We start from the raw sequence: 20,928 nt of genomic DNA on the forward strand, positions 1-20,928 counted from the left end.
TTCACGGTTAAATCAATGTATATTGATGTTATTAATTCGAGCTCCATTTCTACGTCCAAACATGTTTGGGATGTAAAAGTTCCTTTAAAAATAAAAGTGTTTATGTGGTTTGTTCATAAACAAGTAATTTTAACTAAGGATAACTTGATGAAGTGCAATTGGACAGGACCTACTAGGTGTAGTTTCTGTGATCGGGATGAGACTATTCAACACCTCTTTTTTGATTGCCCGCTGGCAAAGATACTATGGCAGACGGTCCATATTGCTTTCAACATCAAACCACCGTATTCTGTTAATGCTTTATTTGGGACATGGCTTAATAGGATTGAGCCTAACTTAGTGAGACATATTCGGGTGGGGGTTTGTGCTTTGCTGTGGACTATCTGGAACTGCAGAAATGATTTGATCTTTAACAGAATATCATGTATACATTTTTTGCAGGTTTTATTCCGGACTACGGCTCTGATCCGTTCGTGGTCGCTACTCACCCAGACGGAGGCCAGGGAGCATTTGGTTACTGGGTCTATCCGTTGGGAGATGGTAGCTCGGGATATTTTCAACCGGTTTGGATGGCGGTCATGTAATAGGATAGGCATCTAGTATTCCTACCTACTCTGCCCAGCCGGTTGTGGCATATTGATGTGGCTAGTTGATGTATCTAGCTTATCCGAGCTCTGTGTGAGCTTGTTTTGCTGCTTTTTTACTTTTGAGGACCTTTGGAACCATGTTGATACTTCTTTATTTTGTTAATAAGAGGGCCGTATGCATCATGCTGATGCAGAGGCCGGGGTTTCCCCCTTTTCAAAAAAAAAGACGAATAGGTATTCAATGAGGTAGGTTTAGCATGCGGTATTTTTTAGGTTGTCACTACTCACTTATAAATGATGAAGAAGAAGGATACTAGGATAGTGCATGAATGTATCTTTGTGTCAATCTGTAACAGGAAAATTGACTAACATTTAGTTAAAAAAAGTAGTTGCAACAAACTCGACAAATCCTTTGAAATGTTGTTAATATGCATGTTCCCGCATTGCATCTCACATGTCAATCCAACGGCTTACCTCCTTGAACGCTTTAGGTGCAATGACATTAGTTGTGGCAAAAAAAGCATAAACATTACCGTTTAAGGATGTCGTAGAACACATGATGCTATCCATTGTGAAAATTGTCTGCTCTTTAATTCCTAAACTCCTATTCGTTGCCTCCAACTCCGCCCCTCCCCCTCCCACCAAGCACGCTGAGAAAACCAACCAAACCATTGTATAATCAACTGTTCATGTGATATATATAAAAAACTAATAGTATCAAGTGCTACCTCTGTACATTAATATAAGACGTTTTAGCAGTTGTAGTTCAATTTGAACTGCAAAAACTTCTTACATTAGTTACTTCTTTTGGAAAGGAGGATAAATCCCCGGCCTCTGCATTTGAACGATGCATGCAGCCATTTTATTAATTAATCACAAATATCATACAAAGTAATACATCAGCCAGCCTGAAGCCACCATCTAGGCAACACCTATTGCTAGTCCTATACCCTTGATGAGGGTGTGCCGACTATCTGGGCCAAATACCAAACGAACATCGCACTAAAACCTAACATCTATAACCAGATGCCCAGAAAATTGGGGGAGAATTTCACTTCCCCGTTCTCTGCACCAACTAGGGATGCATACGGCCTTTTAAGTATACAAAAATGTCTTACATTACTTCAAACGTCTTACATTACTTCAAACGTCTTACATTACTTTAGAGATGGGAGTAGCCAAAGTAGTCTCTAGGTAATGTGTAATTGGTACTGACTTTGCATGGTTTAAGACATTTTTTAGCTTTGTATATTAGGAGAGCTGGTGTGTAATTAAAGCCTAATACTTATGAATTTGGTCAAACTAGTAAGCGTGCACATGCAACGCACGTCTCAAACGTAAATCTGAGATTCACATAGTATAAAATAAAAATAAATGTTGCAAAAATATATATAAATCAAAGGGAAGATAATATATATAATTTTTGGTTAAGTGTACTACCAAAAATTCTAATATCTACATAGCAAAATATATTTCAGTACTAATTTAGATCAAAATTATATAAACTTTTTGTTATGTGTACTACCAAAAGTATAAAGCTATCTATATAATGGATAATAGGAAATTAATACAAGATGATATGTGACTACAGCGACTTCTATATGTGCAAAAATAGAAGACGGAAGGAAAAATATTCTAGTGTATTTGTCAAGCTTAACCTTATCAAGCTTTCAGGTATGTCAACTTCTAAATTACAAAAACATGATGAAACCTCAAATAAGAAAAGTAATGTAGACTATTCAACCTCCCCTGCATGCATCGTTATTATCTTACAAAAAACAGAAGGAAAACTAATTATACCTCCAAATGTTTACACTACATAGGAAAGGACTTGATCTCCGAGCATTGTTACTTTCACCAAGTATGTGAAACTTCTTCCAACAAACTTTGGAAGAGTTAAACCAAATAACCTTGCTTGTCAAATATGGAATTTATAGATTAGCGGTTATCACAATTTTATTTTCAAAAATTCAAAAAAAAAATTCTTCTACAATGTATCAAAAATTTTAGGAGAAGGGTCACAATGTTTACTAAGCCCAATGTTTTCCAACTACTTTTTTAATCAGCGTATCCCTCATTGAGTTCCTTTTGCTACCTCCTATAAAAAAATCTTGAAAGCATATATTGCACAACGTGGAATAATAACTAAACATACCTAGAGTCAAACCTAACAATTTAGGTGCATACATACTTCCATTTTCTTCGCCATTATCTTTTGGCGCATCTTGTGTTTGCATGAACAATCAACTTCAGTTAAAAGGTTCTTAATGAAATGCTGCAACATATTTCTTGATATTGGGATAGCTATGTAAAGCAGGAGCATAAAACAAGAAGTAAGTTCTCAATGAAATGCACATGAATAAATATAAGAACTTACATTGTCATGAAAAAAATCCGACTGAATCCAATTTATATGATTTCTCTATAACAGTATATACGGCAGTTGTATTACAATATATCCTTTGAAGGATCTATCTGTTAGAACTCAGGCTGGGCATTCGGTTAGGCCGAACCATCGGTGCTTCGGGTCATCTTAAAATTCGGTTTCCTAAATTTACTGACAATTCGGTCCTACCAAAAATCAATGACTGAGACTTCGGTGGACCGATAATTCGGTTCGTCCCTCGGTTACAACCGAAGAGCACTGAGATATTTGTTATGGATCAAGAAATCAGGATTCAATTGCTCAAAAAAGAAAATGAAATCGGGAGTCAATAGAAACAACAAACAACCAGCAAACATTGTGTTGGGAATCCTCGGTACAATTACTGGATTGGTATGCAATTATTTTAAATTGACACATGAGCACATGAAGTCTGTGTGTAAAGTTTTCTGTAAGAATGGACTATATATTCTGATTTCCAACCCCTCGTGCTAGGCTCCACCCACCTTAATTCCAGGCTAAGCGACATCATCCGTAAACAGAATCAGACCAAAATAAGGAAATTCTAATCAAGATGATGGCGTTACCTCTTGATAAGGTCCAGTTTAATGCATCTGGCGGTAGAAATAACCCTGGGAAAGAGAGACATGCATCTTCACTTCTTCAGTATCCCTCTGATCATAAGTTGTAAGCCATGAGTGCTGCACAGTTCTTATATACGTGTCATATCAAATTATACACTTACAGTACAAGCATTGGCAACCTAAGATAATCTCAAACCTAGAATTTTAGATTGCTTGAAGTCCCAAGATTCTTATTTAATTTGTAATGTACGTGCACCCACTGAACATACACTTTACGAGGGCAGACAAACTTATGCATGTAGTCAAATTCGTCCATCTTGGTCTAAATATTAACCTCATTATAACTATGTAGGTCTAAACAAATACACTCTTACAATCAGTCTCATTTCCTCCTTAATCTATATATTGGAATGATTTTCATGCCCCAGATCACATGTATTTGGAATTATGAAATGATTAATTAATAAGCGCCTGGAATAGCAATTTCTTCCTCTTCCAAAAAATGTTTCTAGTACGCATGAGAGGAGGATTGGTTGGTAGATGAAATTGCAGATCAAAAAACCCTGACGGACCACCAAGTGCCAAAGGTACAATATTAGTCATGCAGAGCCCAGAATACCACCAAATCAAATTAAATATTCACCTGATTGATTTGTGATAGACCTTTGATGCCCTCGACGGTGTACGTAGGGAGAACTGGAGGAGGTCCTCGAAGGCCCAGCAAGACAATGGCACCTCCAGCGCCACGTTCGAGGCCGGCGTCGCCCTGGGGACGATGGCGGTTGGCGGCTTGTACTTGGAGGGCGTCGGTGGTGGGTGGTTGTCGGCGTGGGTGATGCCGGCGGAAATGAAGCCGACACTGCCGGAGAGCATGCTCTGGATGTGGATGGAGTCTTCGCACTCGGATACAAGAGCGCCCTGTCCTCCAGGCAGAAGACGATGGTAGCGACAACACTACATATAATATGCCCGTGATTTAGTTTCCTAATAGGATGGATGCACCTCTGATTAGTTTCATATATAATAGGACGCGCGTGATTTGTTTCCTAATAGAATGCGCGGTGATTATATTCTCCTAATTAACCGGGCGTGTTATTTCATCTGTGATGATGTATGGTTATTCAATGTAAATTGCTAAATGCACACATAAAATAAGTTAGATTAAGGCCGGTCATTAGATTGAGTTTAGTGGGCCTAATCATGCGGTGGTAATGGGCCTGTGTTTGTTTACGTGATATGTTTAATGAAGATTATGTTTGCTTTTTTATAAGTAGTAGAGATTCGTCTAGTATTACCGTAGACCTAATTTTTTGATGAAGAATAGTAGAGTTAAATGGACAGTTCAGCCTTTTCAACTCTACAGAATTTCTACGTAAAAACAACTCCACAGAATTTCTATTGGGCACAAAATATATACGTAGAATTTTTCTTTTTGTTTCCAGTGGCGGTTTAATCCGAGACATTGAATTCTCCATCGGACCGTCGACGGACGGCGCAGTTGATCAGCCCTGCCCCTAGTATCCCCAGCCACCCAAACCCCATCATCAAACCGGCGCCAAGAAAACCAGACACCATCCGGCGACGCCATGAAGCACCTCCTCCTCCCCTCCCAGCTCCCTCTCCTCCTCCACGGCCGCGCCTCCAAGCCCCTACTCCTCCACGCCCGCCAGCGCCACCGCCACGCCCCAAGCGCGGCACCCGACGGCAACTCCGGCGACACCTCCACGGCCGCGTCCGAGCCGCCTCCCACGAACACCCAGCCCAGCCCGCCACCCTCCGCGCCTCCGTCCGCCAACTCCGGCACCACCAGCGTCAAGACCCGCCTCCGGTCGAGGAACCAGGCCCGCCGCGTCCAGGAGCCGTACCTGCCCCCGGTGGAGGTGAAGATGATGAGGGGCAAGGGCAAGGCGAACGCTTCCGCGGCGCCGAGGAGGGAGAAGGAGAAGCGGAAGAAGACGTGGGACGAGATGAGCCTCGGCGAGAAGGCCTACGAGCTGTACGTCGGGGAGAAGGGCGCCCTCTTCTGGCTCAACAAGTTCGCCTACGCCTCCATCTTCATCATGGCCGGCGCCTGGATCCTGTTCCGCTTCGTCGGGCCCGCCACCGGGCTCTACCAGCTCGACGCGCCGCCGCTGGCGCCCACGGACGTCCTGCGCGGCTCCTAGCGAGAGCGAGTGCCTAGGTTTCTTGATAGATAGCTCGGCGGGTAAGATAAGGGATGGGTGACCGGAAAAGAAGATCGATGGATAATTGCTGCTTACAATGGCTTCGATGGTATGCTTGTATGTGATTATTATGAAATTATCGTAGATGGATGCATGTGTATTGTATTTCCTGGGTAATTTTTGGAGCTAAAGTTTTCACCCTGAATTACTGAACAATTTACACACCACGGAACTCTGTTTCGTTAATGGGGTTTTTGTTGTCATGTAAAATTCGATGTTAATCGGCTCAGAAAACTGAACTGATGCAACAATTTGAAGTTGAAGATCATGATGTCAACAACTGTATTACCAAGCAAACAAAATTCCTAAGAAACTCCTCACCATAACACACATGTACACATTCTGAACTTCTCCATGACACAACAACACGGTGATCTCCCTACTGAGAAATGACTGATCAATTCATCGATCAGTTCGTCAACTCAGATGGACCACGAGTTGATCTACACAAAACAGTCAGCTAGCAGTTAACAGGTTAGGATTCAGCAATCGATGAACCGATCAGGTCGACAAGGACTGCGCGACGGAGGACGTGGAGAGGAGCCCGGAGAGGAGGCCGACGATGAGGGCGCTGTTGTACGTGGTGGCCTCGTTCTGCATCACGTTCTGCCGCTCGTCCACGAACGAGTCGTTCTTGAAGGGGCCCCCGACGAGCGCGCCCGCGGCCACGTTCGGGTTGGGGTCCGGCGACTCGAGCCACTCCTGGCCACCGCAGCCCGTGTTGACGTCCGCCGGGATGGACGCGCCGCGGTGGTGCACCCGCTGCGGGTAGCTGTCGCCGTACCCGACCAGGTAGCTCAGCTTCATCGGGTTGTCCCCCAGCACGTAGTCCGCCTACCATTGCCAAACATACATCGGTCGCATTCTCAGGCTCTGACAATCTGACTGAAGAAATACTCTGGAAAGTGCACTGACATAGCCATTTCTCTGAACGATTTCTGGGAAGAGCACTGACCTGGGACTGGGCGAACTTGCGCAGGTCGGCCGGCGAGAAGCTCTGCCCGCCGCAGGTGAGCTCCGTCTTGCCCGAGGTGAGCATGTAGTCGCCGTAAACGGCGGCGAGGAAGGCGGAGGCCACGGGGTGCTGGAGCGAGTTCCAGTCGGCCACATACAGCAACCCACCTTCCGTTCTGAACGCGGCGGTTTCGGAGTCCGGCAGAAGGATGCACATGACGGCGTCGGCGGTCTGCTTGTACGACTCCAGGCCTTCGTTGTCGTCGGCGACATCGGCCCCCTGCGACGCGAAGAAGCTCACCCTCGACAGGAGGACCTGGGTGCCCGGGCGCTTGTCGTCCCAGCTGAAGTAGCGGGGGTTGCCGAGGTCGGCGAAGTCCTCGCCGTTCTTGCCGGTGGCGTAGGCGAGGTAGCTGCCGTTGCCGGTGGCGTGGAAGAGCCAGCCGCTCGCCCACAGCAGCTCGTCCTGGTACGTGGTGGAGTTGTAGTACTTGGCGAGCTCCGGGAAGGTGCGCGTGTAGGCGGCCCTGTGCCGGTCCGCGAACGCGAAGAGCTGCTCCGCGTGGCCCAGGAGGGACGACGAGTAGGGCGCGTCGATGGGCTTGTAGACCAGCGACGCCGCGGCCATCGCCGCCGCCGTCTCGGCCGCCACGTCGCTGCCGGGGGAGTTCGCGGTGATCTTGGTCAGCGGCCGCTTCTCCGACATGGTCTCCGGCCTCTCCCAGCACTTGTGGTCCGCTTCAGGGTCGCCTACCTGGTCGATGAGCACAACAAGTCAACAACACATGTGTATATCCCTCTTCACAATCGGTTCTTCTGAAATTCGCATATGCATTTTGCAAGTTTTTGTCATCCACGTCAGTCCTGAACTATTTTGCACGACGGTCCAGTTCGAATTGTTCGCATTTTTGTCAGATTAATTAATATAAGCTTTTGAGGAGGAATATATTTGTAGTCTTTAAGCTGATCATATAGCATCAATTGGTCCTATGGTCTAGTGGTTAGGACATTGGACTCTGAATCCAGTAACCCGAGTTCAAGTCTCGGTAGGACCTTGTTTTTTTTTTTTGCTTGGCTTTCTTACTCTTTTCCGTCTTTTTTTTTTGTTTGCCTTTTGTATCTTACTATTTTCTGTCTAAAAATTAAGAACTTCGAAATGATATGGTTAGAGAAACAACTACTTTTTCCTGTTTAAATATCAAGAACTTCAAAATCATATGGTCGAGAAACAACAAACAAAAGAGTTCGCTGAATCTGATTATCCAAGAAGATGCGCAGTAACCTGAAATCCATCTCTTCTAAATTTTCTTTTCCGTCTAAAAATTAATAACTTTAAAATGATATGGTCAGAGAAACAACTACTTTTTCTGTCTAAAAAGTAAGAACTTAAAAATGATGTGGTCAGAGAAACAACAAAAAAAGAGTTCGATGAATTTGATTATTCAAGAAGGTGTGCGGTAACCTGAATTCCATCTCTTCTAAGTTCTGGTGGAGGGCAGCCGATGGCGAGCTGAAAGTCCACCGGATGGCCTTGGATTAAATGTGTAGAAGGAAGTGAGGTGGGGAATGTGTTTTAGAGATTTCAAGATATTTAATCAAGCCCTCCTCACTAAACAAGTTTGACGTATTCTGATGGTTCCTAGTTCACTTTGTGCAAGATTTCTTAAGGCTCACTATTTCCACTGGATGGCCTTGGGTTAAATGTGTAGAAAGAAGCGAGGCGGGGAATGGGTTTTAGAGATTTCAAGATATTTAATCAAGCCCTCCTCTCTAAACAAGTTTGACGTATTCTGATGGTTCCTAGTTCACTTTGTGCAAGAGTTCTTAAGGCCCACTATTTCCACTGGATGGCCTTGGATTAAATGTGTAGAAGGAAGCAAGGCGGGGAATGGGTTTTAGAGATTTCAAGATATTTAATCAAGCCCTCCTCTCTAAACAAGTTTGACGTATTCTGATGGTTCCTAGTCATTTTGTGCAAGAGTTCTCAAGGCTCGCTATTTTGAGGACATGGACGCGAGGCCGACGTCCCAAACAAGATGAAGATACATGTGTGGTGAATGATTTGGGATGGTTTAGCTGTAGGAATTGAACTACACATGCGCATGATTAAACCGAGGATATTTTGTGCAGAGAAGATGCAATTATGCATCAATTCTGGCGTTGTCCTCATTTTGTTCATTTTTGGAAACTGCTATGTGATGAGGTTGTGGCGCCAGAGCATCCACAATGTGCAGTTTTGTTGTGGGCATCGATAAGTCCTCTGTCCTACTACAGGTGATGCGACAACTTTTACTAAGTCCAAACGATTGTCAACTACCAGATCCGCTGGTCCGCTATATTCACGCCCACAAGCACAAATCTTCGACGCGGAATATAATCCTAAAGCTTTTGAAATGCTTCTAATAACCAACGAATGGCAAGTGATCTTCTTTGTTTAGATCCTATTTCAATCGGAACTTTCCGCATCGATCTTTTTTTATTACGTCTTGTTTTTACTCCTATATTGGGAGTTACTCTACGTATTGCTTGACGTAAAACATTGGACAATTTATTTGTGAAAATGTATGTCTATTTAAATCGCACATAAAAAAATCTGGTCAAAATTTCATTGTAAATATGAATTCCTTTGTTATAAGAGCAGCTAAACCTTATTTGGCCACTACAGGAGCAACTGGTAATGGTCATTATGGAGAAATCCTTTACAAGGGAGATAGGTTAGTTTCTATAGTTGTCTCTAAGCTTGAGGTTGCCTCTATACATTGCATGGAGGTGCCTCTAACAAAAAATCCTTAGCATCGCCTCCAAGCTAAGAGACTGCCTACAAGCTTTTGTTTCAACTAAAGTATTCATCTGTCCCTATATGTCATCCCTGTTTTTGTGTGACCGATGTAGAGGATGAACTAAAATGCCATACATTGCAGCGTTTTGGCTAATCTTAGAGGCAGCAATGTCGACCCAGTATTTTTGTCAGATTAATTAATAAGCTTTTGAGACGGAACATATTTGTAGGATTTAAGCTGAATATATAACATCAAATGGTTCTATGGTCTAGTGGTTAGGACATTGGACTCTGAATCCAGTAACCCGAGTTCAAGTCTCGGTAGGACCTTATTTTTTTTGTTTGGCTTTTGTATCTTACTCTTTTCCGTCTAAGAATTAAGAACTTCGAAATGATATGGTCAGAGAAACAACTACTTTTTTCTGTTTAAATATCAAGAACTTCAAAATCATATAGTCAGAGAAACAAAAAAAAAGAGTTCGTTGAGTCTGATTATCCAAGAAGAAGTGCCGTAACACGAAATCCATCTCTTCTAAATTTTCTTTTCCGTCTAAGAACTAAGAACTTCAAAATGATATGGTCAGAGAAACAATTACTTTTTCTTTCTCGAAATCAAGAACTTCAAAATGATGTGGTCAGAGAAACAACAAAAAAAGAGTTCGCTGAATCTGATTATCCAAGAAGATGTGCGGTAACTTGAATTCCATCTCTTCTAAATTTTGGTGGATGGCAGCCGATGGCGAGTAGAAAGTACAATGGATGACCTTGGATTAATTGCGTAGAAGGAAGCGAGGTGGGGAATGGGTCTAAGAGATTTCAAGATATTTAGGCCCTGATCGGATCCTCTCCACTCCCGAACTGCAGCTCCCGGAGCGGAGGGAGCGCCAACATAATTGCAGGGAACGGCTCGAACCCAGCTCCTCACGCGGAGTGGAGTTATGAGGCTGGAGAGCTTCCGAACATGCAGTTAAGCCAGCCCTGTACTCTAAACAAGCTTGACGTATTCTGATGGTTCCTAGTTCACTTTGTGCAAGAGTTCTTAAGGCTCACTATTCTGAGGACATGGACACGAGGCCAACGTCCCAAACAAGATGAAGATACATGCGTGGTGAATGATTTGGAATGGTTTTAGCTGGAGGAATTGAACTACATAGGCGCATGATTAAAACGTAGATATTTTGTGTCGTGTGTGGCAGAGAAGATGCCATTACGTATCAATTCTAGCACTGTACATATTCTGTTGATTTTTAAAAACTGCTACATGATGAGTTTGTGGCGCTAGAGCATCCACAATGTGCAGTTTTGCCGCCTCTAAGCCTTTGAAGGTTGCCTCCATACATTGCATGGAGGTGCCTCTAACAAAAAAAATTCTTAGCATCGCCTCCAAGCTTTCGTTTCAATTAAAGTATTCATTTGTCCCTATATGTCATCCCTTTTGTGGAGCCTCCCAACTGAAAAGTGAATCACATAACAACTTGATTTTTTTTGTGGGACTGTTGTAGAGGCTCCACTAAAATGCCATACATTGCAGCGTTTTGGCTAACCTTAGAGGCAGCAAATGTCGACCCTAGGTTAGAGGCAATGCTGTCTCCAACAACCGTGGGAAGGACATGGAGACAGTTGAGTGCATGCGTGCATGGATACTAGAATGGCTGGGAAGAGTGAGTGCGGAAGAGAAGAAGATGGTAATACGGGCCTGGTATGAACTCTGGCTAGCTAAGAACAATTTAATGGACAGAAACACACTCCATCCCAAAATAACTGTCTTAACCTTAGTGCAACTTTGTATTAAAGTTAATATAAAGTTAAGACACTTATTTTGAGACGGAGGGAGTATGTTGAAGAGCCGTTATGCATCAAGGACAGAGTGGTTCGGCTAGCTGGGGAGTGAAGGCTCAGGGATGTGGCGGCCGTGCAGCCGCCGATGCTGTGTGAGCTGGAATGCTGGAGAAGACCAGAGGATGGGTGTCTCAAGATCAACTTCGACGGCGCCCTAGCTAAACATCAAGGTTCTAGTGGGGGAGGTGTTGTCCTTTGGGACAACCATGGCAACTTCATAGCTGGAGCTTGCCATTTTCTTCACTCGTCGTCGACTCAGAAACGGTGGGAGCTGTTCGCATATCGCAGGTCCATCCACTCGGTGCAAGAACTCAACATCCAAAAGGTGATTCTCAAGACGAATTCACAAAGCGGTGGTTTGAAATATTAGAAGCGAGGAAAATGATCTTTCAGCTAATGGGCAACTTGTTGAAGAGATTAAGGTTTTGCTCACAAAGTTTCAGGAGTTTAGGATTGATTGGGTGCAACGTTCGGTGAATTAAGTCACACAGTCCTACCTAGGGAAGGTTGCCATAATGCGTTATGTAAAATCTGACTCCATGTGGCTCCGGGGTGTGTGAGATTGAAGATCACTACTGAGGGGGCTATGAACTTTGAATAAATAAGTACAATTTTCCACTGAGTAAGAACATCAAGCGGTCCTATGGTCTAGTGGTTAGGACATTGGACTCTGAATCCAGTAACCCGAGTTCAAGTCTCGGTAGGACCTTATTTTTGGTGCCTTTTTTACATATTTTTTCTTTCTTTCAAGAAATGTGTCTTGGTTTTTTGCGTCTATAAAAATCAAGAACTTCAAAACGATATGGTCAAGAAACAAAAAATAATATTTTTTTGCATGATCACCTGGATGTAGAGGACGTCGTCGGCGGGGTGCGCATTGACGAGGTAGTCCATGATCCAGCGCAGCGCGTCGAGGGCGGAGTCCCGCTGCTTGGCGGCCTCCATGGCGCCGCCGTACTCGAGGACGGACCACGACAGCATGGTGGCCGTGAACGCCAGCGGGAAGCCGAACTTGATGTGGTCGCCGGCGTCGTACATCCCCCGGGAGAGGTCCAGCCCGGCCGCCTGCCCGTCGTCCACCGCGGAGTCCCCCCTCCACGGGATCTCGTTCTTCACCAGCTTCCCGGCTTCACCGCCGATCGAACAAAACCAAGAACAGCGCAAATTCCAATTCAGATGCCACGCAGATTGCGAAGGATAATGCGTGCGTGTCATGCGTGCGTACATTTCTGGACCTGGAAGAACTGGAGGGCCACGGCGAGCGCCTCGGCGTACTTGTGGTCGACGGAGCCGGGGACGGGGCGGTCGCCGCCGCCGCCGCCGTTCCGGTTGCGGACGAACACGATGGCCGCCGTGATGCCGAGCGCGACGAGCAGCAGCACCAGGACGCAGCAGCAGCCCCGCACGCAGCTCGCCATTGCTGAATGGCCGCGCCCGACGGCTCCTAGTTCCTCCCGCGGATCAGCGGCCCGATCGACCCCGCGAAATTACCGATCGATCTCCGGGACGGCCGATCGGTCGCATCGACGAAACAGAAGGGATTAAGACCACCGGGGGAACTGCACGCGTCGCCAACTGATTAGGCGCGACGTCGGTCGAGGAACCGACCGACACAACGCGCGCGGGCGGGCGGGCAGACGTGCCGGCGGCGATGGGAAGAAGGAGAGACTCGCGTGGGCGCGTGGGTGGGGAGTTAGAGGCTGGCCATTACCGTCTCCCCATGATCGGTTGCTGACAAGTGACACGTATGATCGATCCCTTCTTGTGGTTGCAGTTACCGGGATGCCACGTAGATGCTGGCAGGGTTCAAAACTTCAGCCAAGTTTGACTGCTCTAAACAAAACAAGTTTCTGCTGGGTATTGAAATATTCGTTACCCCGAGATTTGGTTAAAATTCAGTGAATTTCGAAACATCGAGTCCCGCTTCGAAAAAAAAATCAAGCTCGAACGAGTTTCTAAACTATCAAAAATTTGGATATTTTGGTGAGGCCTAGAATTTACATTGTACCAAAATTTAAAACCAAGGATGCAGGGACTACTAGGGAGGCTCAACTTTGCAAAGTCGCTCGGATACGCGATGTATTCCCTCCGTTCACAAATATAAGATGTCCTAACATTTTCCTAAATCGGATGTATATTGACGCGTCTAACTATCTTTGTTCACTCATTTCAGTCTGTATATATTTGTCAAAAGAAATATCCAAAATATATTATAATTTGGAAGGAGTGCATCTGGTTAATGTATAGTCTTAAAAAAAAAAGAAATCAACAAGAGGAGCTCCCATCCCTTTACTTTTTTTACTTGAATGAAACCATATGTACGACGAAGTTCAATAATAATGAAAATAAAACATACAAATCACTATGGCACAATAACAACCTTCACCATGTGAACAACGGTCAACTGGAACTACTAGGAAGCAGATCTAGATGAGAGCTCTGACCTCCTCATTTGTTGTGCTTCTGTTCTTTTGTGCAATGGCTCCAGGAATTGGTGACCAGGATTCCATGTCAAGAGGCAAGGCAAGGCTAATAAGAGCAAGGTCAAAAGGAAGTAACAGTATGTCGCGGTCTCGTGCCTCCACATAGACGAAATGGGTGGAACACCACACGATTTAACCATGTGCATGGCAATTGAGGGGGCGCAAACACACAACCTAGATGTGGGAAAAGGTATGGAACCTAATCCTTCCTTAGTTCCTTGTTGAATCAAATCCTACTCTCTTCAATATTGCTTTGGTTCTGAGAGTTTATCTGTGTTGTGCTATATAGGGGATTGGTTCTAATATTGTTTTAGTTGGAGACATGGAGCAAGCTCGTGTGATATGTACTTTGCTAAACAATTAGAGCTACATAAAATGCTAAAAATAAATCGGTTTACAATTATAATGATTTGCGAGAATAACCCAAAGAAGTATTGTCAGGTGATGATAGCCCTAGCTTATATTTGGAGGCAAACTTAGTCACTTCAGGTAAAAAAACAAAAAGATGTGTGAGAGCCTTGAATTGCCCTTGTTAAACCCAAAACTAATTTTGTGAGGATAGAAGCAAAGAGGTTTAATTTGGAATGTCTTGGGCATATGTGATATGAAAACAAAGGTTGATCAGAGAAGTTGTCTTTAATAAACATTTAGAATTTGTTGGGCTTTACGAAACAAGGAAAGAACAATTCGACAATTATGAGCTTAAAAGTCTAAGTGGTATTAATCAATATTTTATTTACTGAAAATGGATACCATCTAGGGGTTTTGTTAGGGTTGTGTTAGTAGGTATCAGGAACTACTCTTTGCATATTCTGTGTAATATGGATGGGAAGTGTTGTTTGAAATTAAAATTGAGTTACAAGAACGATGAATTTACTCAAAATCTAGTGAAACTATAGGGGGGAGGAAATCCTAATTAACTAACCTCATATCTTCCAGGCTTTTGGTGGACCAAAAATGGTAGCAGGTTATTTTCAACATCACTAGAAAGTATGGGATAAAAAAGAAAAGAAAAACACTCTACATGATAGAGTATGTACTTAAAAATGTCTATGTTGAGAGATGTAAATTGAGTTAGAAGGATCTAAGTGGCAGAAAAATTGCATGGAGTAACATCCAAGTCGATCAAACTTTGAGAATTTTGACACCTAGAGGTTTACTTGTTCTGATCTAGAGGATTAATTCCCCTTAACCATAATCATATCACTGCTTGGCGTAGTCTTGTCTGATCACGTGGCTTTGCTTTTGAAGATAGGGAAGATGTTCCAACATCCAACTTTTTAAAGTTTGAGAATAGCTGGTACATGAGGGAGGATTTGAGAGACATTGCTTTCGAAGTGTGGTCCACATCCACTGAAGGAACACAAACTAGCGTTGATAATTGACAAACCAAAATAAGGAATGCAAGACAAATTTTAAGGGGATGGAAAGGAATTATGCAAGAATATTGAAATATGGCAGTTTTAAAGGAACATGTGAGCTATATAACATAATTGAATATTGTTTGAATGATTTGGAAATAAAAATATCCTTAGAGTTGCACTTTTAAATACATGAAAATCAAGAAAGAGATGACATGGTTGCAAAGGTCGAAGAGGAAGCGGTAAACGATGATGACAAGAATACTAGATATTACCATTATAAAGCAAATGGGAGAAGGAGAAAATTTAGGATAGTTTATCTTGAGCAAGAAGGTGAAAATTGAGGGGTAGAGAACTCGACGAGTACAAACTTTTATAGAATGTCTTTTTGGACGCTATGCTCAAACTTCATTGCCTTTGCATGTTGAAGGAATAACCGAGTTAACCAATGTTGTGTCTTTGATTCAACTCTTCACCATGGAATAGCTAAGAAAAGTGGTGCTCGATATGGATCATAACAAAAATCCCTAGACCTGATGTATTTAATGATAAGTTATATTATTTTCCCTATGATCTTATCCAGTTTGGTCTTAAATGAGGATAGATGATATTCATATTGAACTTTGGAGTCATTACTTTGGTGCCTAAAGGTAAAGATGTTGTTTGAATTCAAAGAATTAGGCCCATCTGGTTACTTTTTCTGATATTTAAAATTATTATAAAAGTGTTGATGACTATACCATATTTAGTGGCCAGACAACTTTTATTGAAGAAGGAACATGATGAAAGGGGTGTGGTGCTACATGGGACTTTGAACACTATAAAAAAATTCTACTACAAGTTTAAAGTTGATTTGGAAGGGCCTATGATTGAATAAAATGACCATTCATATATAATATTATAGAATTGGAAAATGCCCCTAAGTGCTTTATGTGAATGGATATTGAAATGTGATAGTGGATAAGAGTAGACGTTTAAAGTCAATGGATAAATTAGCCTTGTTTCACCACATTTAATTGAGACGAAGGATGCTTTTGTCACCAATTATTTTTCATCTTGCTGCTAATGGCCTTGCATCTTAATAAAAGGAGCTCACCTATTTTAGGTGAAAATGTTTTTTTTGCGGGTGCAACATTTGTATTACTCAACTCACCAAGTCCTTACAATCGTCAGCAGCTAGCTCAACACCCTCGACAGGGCCAGAACATAACCAAGTCATAGTTCTCCCTTTAATACGAGAAAACTTAGCTAGACTATCGCTATCCCTATTTTGAGATCGAGTTACATGAGTAATGCAAGAATCGCAAAGACTCAAAACAAACCTAATTTCTTTGACAAGAGAAGAAAAAACCGATCTATCTATTCCCTTGGATTGAATGCGCTTTGTTGCAAGATGGAATCCATCTCAACTATAATTGGGAGTTCACTTCTTTGAATGGCAAATGAAAGGCCTTCCATGCATGCAGACGATCTAGCTTCAAGTGCATCTCTACAAGAAAAAACTTATCTGCAAGATGAAAAAATGATTGCACCCATATCATGTATGAGCATGATACGTCCATTTTGCATCATGTTTTTATGTTGATATTTATTGCATTATGGGTTGTTTTTATAGTTTAAGATACAATTCTTATGCCTTTTCTCTCTTATTTTACAAGGTTTACATGAAGAGGGAGAATGTCGGCAACTGGAATTGTGGAACGGAAAGGAGCAAATCTGAGATACCTATTTTGCACAACTCCAAATGTCTTGAAACTTTACGGAGAATTGTTTTGGAATATATAAAAAATATTGGGTGAAGAAACAACAGAAGGGGACCCACCAGGTGGCCACAAGCTTGAGGGCGCCCCTGAGCTTGTGGCCCCCCTAGCCAACCCCCGGTTCCCATCTTCTACTATATGGAGGGTTTTGACCTAGAAAAATCATAAGGAAGCTTTCGAGACAAAGCGTCGCCGTCTCGAGGCGGGACCTGGGCAAAAGCAATCTAGGACTCTGGTGGAGCTATTCTGCTGGGGAAACTTGCCTCTGGGAGGGGGAAATTGAAGCCATCGTCATCACCAACGATTCTCTCATCGAGGGAGGGTCAATATTCATCAACGTCTTCACCTGCACCATCTCCTCTCAAACCCTAGTTCATCTCTTGTACTCAATCTTTGTCTCAGAACCTCAAATTGGTACCAGTGAGTTGCTAGTAGTGTTTATTACTCCTTGTAGTTGATGCTAGTTGGTTTAGTTGGTGGAAGATTATATGTTCAAATCCTTAATGATATTTATTACCCCTCTGATCTGGAACATGCTTTGTGAGTAGTTACGTTTGTTCCTGAGGACATGGGAGAAGTCTTGTTATAAGTAATCATGTGAATTTGGTATTTGTTCGATATTTTGATGATATGCATGTTGTCTTTCCTATAGTGGTGTTATGTGAATGTCGACTAAATGACACTTCACCATAATTTGGGACTAGGGGAAGGCATTGGGAAGTAATAAGTAGATGATGGGTTGCTAGAGTGACAGAAGCTTAAACGCTAGTTTATGCGTTGCTTCGTAAGGGGCTGATTTGGATCCACATGTTTCATGCTATGGTTAGATTTATCTTAATTATTCTTTCGTAGTTGCAGATGCTTGCGAGAGGGGTTAATCATAAGTGGGAGGCTTGTCCAAGTAAGGACAACACCCAAGCATCGGTCCACCCACATATCAAATTATCAAAGTAATGAACGTGAATAATATGAGCATGATAAAAGTTAACTTGACAATAATTCTCATTTGTCCTCGGGAGCGCTTTGCTTCATACAAGAATTTTTCCAGGCTTATTCTTTGCTACAAAAGGATTGGGCCACCTTGTTGTACCTTTTCTACACTTGTTACTTGTTACCCGTTACGAATTATGTTACTACCAAACTATCTGTTAGCGATAATTTCAGTGCCTACAGAAAATACCTTGCTGCTACCTCTTGAGCACTGCGTTGGTTTTCCCTTGAAGAGGAAAGGGTGATGCAGCAAAGTAGCATAAGTATTTCCCTTAGTTTTTGAGAACCAAGGTATCAATCCAGTAGGAGGACACATGCAAGTCCCTCGTACCTACACAAACAAATAAGAACCTCGCAACCAACGCGATAAAGGGGTTGTCAGTCCCTTCACGGTCACTTACGAGAGTGAGATCTAATAGAGATGATAAGATAATATTTTTGGTATTTTTATGGTAAAGATTAAAAGTAAAGATTGCAAAATAAAAGGTAATAGAAATAGCTTGTTGACGGGAGATTAATATAATGGAGAATAGACCCGGGGGCCATAGGTTTCACTAGTGGCTTCTCTCAAGATAGCATAAGTATTACGGTGGGTGAAAAATTACTGTCGAGCAATTGATAGAAAAGCGAATAATTATGAGAATATCTAGGCATGATCATGTATATAGGCATCACATCCGTGACAAGTAGACCGACTCCTGCCTGCATCTACTACTATTACTCCACACATCGACCGCTATCCAGCATGCATCTAGAGTATTAAGTTCATAAGAATAGAGTAACGCATTAGGTAAGATGACATGACGTAGTGGGATAAACTCAAGCAATATGATATAAACCCCATCTTTTTATCGTTGATGGCAACAATACAATACGTGTCATTTCCCTTTCTGTCACTGGGATCGAGCACCGCAAGATTGAACCCAAAGCTAAGAACTTCTCCCATTTCAAGAAAGATCAATCTAGTAGGCCAAACCAAACTGATAATTCAAAGAGACTTGCAAAGATAACCAATCATACATTAAAAAATTCAGAGAAGAATTAAATATTGTTCATAGATAGACTTGATAATAAACCCACAATTCATCGGATCTCGACAAACACACCGCAAAAAGAGTTACATCGAATAGATCTCCAAGAAGATCGAGGAGAACTTTGTATTGAGATCCAAAGAGAGAGAAGAAGCCATCTAGCTAATAACTATGGACCCGAAGGTCTGAAGTAAACTACTCACACATCATCGAAGGGGCCATGGAGTTGATGTAGAGGCCCTCTGTGATCGATGCCCCCTCCGGCGGAGCTCTGGAAAAGGCCCCAAGATGGGATCTCTTGGGTACAGAAGGTTATGGCGGTGGAAATAGGGTTTCGTGGTGCTCCTGGATGTTTTCAGGGTATATGAGTATATATAGGAGGAAGAAGTAGGTCGGTTGAGCCACGAGGGGCCCACAAGGGGGGAGGGCGTGCCCCCTGCCTCGTGGCCTCCTCGGTTGTTTCTTGACATCCAGTCCAAGTCCTCTGGGTCACGTTTTTCCAAAAATCACGCTCCCAAAGGTTTCATTCCGTTTGGACTCCGTTTGATATTCCTTTTCTGCGAAACACTGAAATAGGCACAAAAAACAGCAATTTGCACTGGGCCTTGGGTTAATAGGTTAGTCCCAAAAATAATATAAAAGTGTATAATGAAGCCCATTAAACATCCAAAACAGAATATATAATAGCATGGAACAATAAAAAATTATAGATACATTGGAGACGTATCACTTGCTGAAAACTACTTTGTCATTTCCTTCTGCTCCTCGTTGGGTTCGACACTCTTACTTATTGAAAGGACTACGATTGATCCCCTATACTTGTGGGTTGATACGTCTCCATCGTATCTACTTTTTCAAATACTTTTGCCTTTGTTTTGGACTCTAACTTGTATTATTTGAATGGAACTAACCCGGACTGACGCTGTTTTCAGCAGAATTGCCATGGTGTTATTTTTGTGCAGAAATAAAAGTTCTCAGAATGACCTGAAAATCAACGGAGATTATTTTTGGAATATATAAAAAATACTAGCGAAAATATCCATGTCAGGGGGCCCACACCCTGTCCACGAGGGTGGGGGCGCGCCCCCTGCCTCGTGGGCCCCCTGACGCTCCACCGACCTCAACTCCAACTCCATATATTCGTGTTCGGGGAGAAAAAATCAGAGAGAAGGATTCATCGCGTTTTATGATACGGAGTGATACCTCTCCGTCGTATCTATAATTTTTGATTGTTCCATGCCAATATTCTACAACTTTCATATACTTTTGGCAACTTTTTATACTATTTTTGGGACTAACATATTGATCCAGTGCCTAGTGCCAGTTCCTGTTTGTTGCATGTCTTTTGTTTTGCAGAATATCCATATCAAACGGAGTCCAAACGGGATAAAAACTGATGGAGTTTTTTTTGGAATATATATGATTTTTGGGAAGAAAAATCCACGCGAGACGATGCCCGAGGAGGCCACGAGGCAGGTGGCGCGCCCCTGACCCTTGTGGCCACCCCGTAAGGCGGTTGATGGCCTTCTTTCGCCGCAAGAAAGCTAATATCCAGATAGATATCGTGTTAAAATTTCAGCCCAATCGGAGTTACGGATCTCCGAGAATATAAGAAACGGTGAAGGGTAGAATCTCACAACGCAGAAACACACACAGAGAGAGAGAGAGACAGAGAGACAGATCCAATCTCGGAGGGGCTCTCTCCCCTCCCACGCCATGGAGGCCAAGGACCAGAGGGGAAACCTTTCTCCCATCTAGGGAGGAGGTCAATAAAGAAGAAGACGAAGGGGCCCCCTCTCCCCTTCTCTTCCAGTGGCGCCGGACGCTGCCGTGGCCATCATCATCACCGCAATCTTCACCAACAACTTCACCGCCATCATCACCAACTCTTCCCCCCTCTATGTAGCAGTGTAACCTCTCTCTTACCCGCTATAATCTCTACTTAAACATGG

The 20,928-nt window shown here is 43.1% G+C and overlaps 2 protein-coding genes and 3 non-coding genes across 5 annotated transcripts; 4 read left to right on the top strand and 1 right to left on the bottom strand.

The window, feature by feature from the left end:
* The first annotated feature begins 5,078 nt into the window (after window positions 1–5,078).
* On the top strand, window positions 5,079–5,896 carry LOC119331606. The gene has a single exon (XM_037604768.1). It carries the CDS (start codon window positions 5,141–5,143, stop codon window positions 5,717–5,719), a length of 579 nt encoding a protein of 192 aa, XP_037460665.1. The 5' UTR covers window positions 5,079–5,140; the 3' UTR covers window positions 5,720–5,896.
* Window positions 5,897–6,049: 153 nt separating this feature from the next.
* LOC119331605 (endoglucanase 18-like) lies at window positions 6,050–12,822 on the bottom strand. Its single transcript, XM_037604767.1, has 4 exons — window positions 12,577–12,822; window positions 12,195–12,478; window positions 6,735–7,487; window positions 6,050–6,613 (listed from the first exon to the last, which is right to left on the bottom strand). Exons 1-4 carry the CDS (start codon window positions 12,767–12,769, stop codon window positions 6,281–6,283), a joined length of 1,563 nt encoding a protein of 520 aa, XP_037460664.1. The 5' UTR covers window positions 12,770–12,822; the 3' UTR covers window positions 6,050–6,280.
* Window positions 7,717–7,788, top strand: TRNAQ-CUG. The gene has a single exon. It is a non-coding gene; the product is annotated as a tRNA-Gln (tRNA).
* On the top strand, window positions 9,771–9,842 carry TRNAQ-CUG. Its single transcript has one exon. It is a non-coding gene; the product is annotated as a tRNA-Gln (tRNA).
* TRNAQ-CUG lies at window positions 11,989–12,060 on the top strand. Its single transcript has one exon. It is a non-coding gene; the product is annotated as a tRNA-Gln (tRNA).
* Window positions 12,823–20,928: the final 8,106 nt, after the last annotated feature.

The sequence above is a fragment of the Triticum dicoccoides genome, chromosome 7A, assembly GCF_002162155.2.
Source record: "Triticum dicoccoides isolate Atlit2015 ecotype Zavitan chromosome 7A, WEW_v2.0, whole genome shotgun sequence".
NCBI lineage: Eukaryota > Viridiplantae > Streptophyta > Magnoliopsida > Poales > Poaceae > Triticum > Triticum dicoccoides.

Excerpts from the sequence above, each read along its gene's own strand:
- LOC119331606 (XM_037604768.1), top strand. The coding sequence starts at position 5,141 with ATGAAGCACCTCCTCCTCCCCTCCCAGCTCCCTCTCCTCCTCCACGGC.
- LOC119331605 (XM_037604767.1), bottom strand. The coding sequence starts at position 12,769 with ATGGCGAGCTGCGTGCGGGGCTGCTGCTGCGTCCTGGTGCTGCTGCTC. Across the intron at positions 12,479-12,576 it reads GTTCTTCCAGGTCCAGAAAT|CCGGGAAGCTGGTGAAGAAC; the intron begins GTACGCACGCAT and ends TCGGCGGTGAAG. Across the intron at positions 7,488-12,194 it reads ACGACGTCCTCTACATCCAG|GTAGGCGACCCTGAAGCGGA; the intron begins GTGATCATGCAA and ends CTCATCGACCAG.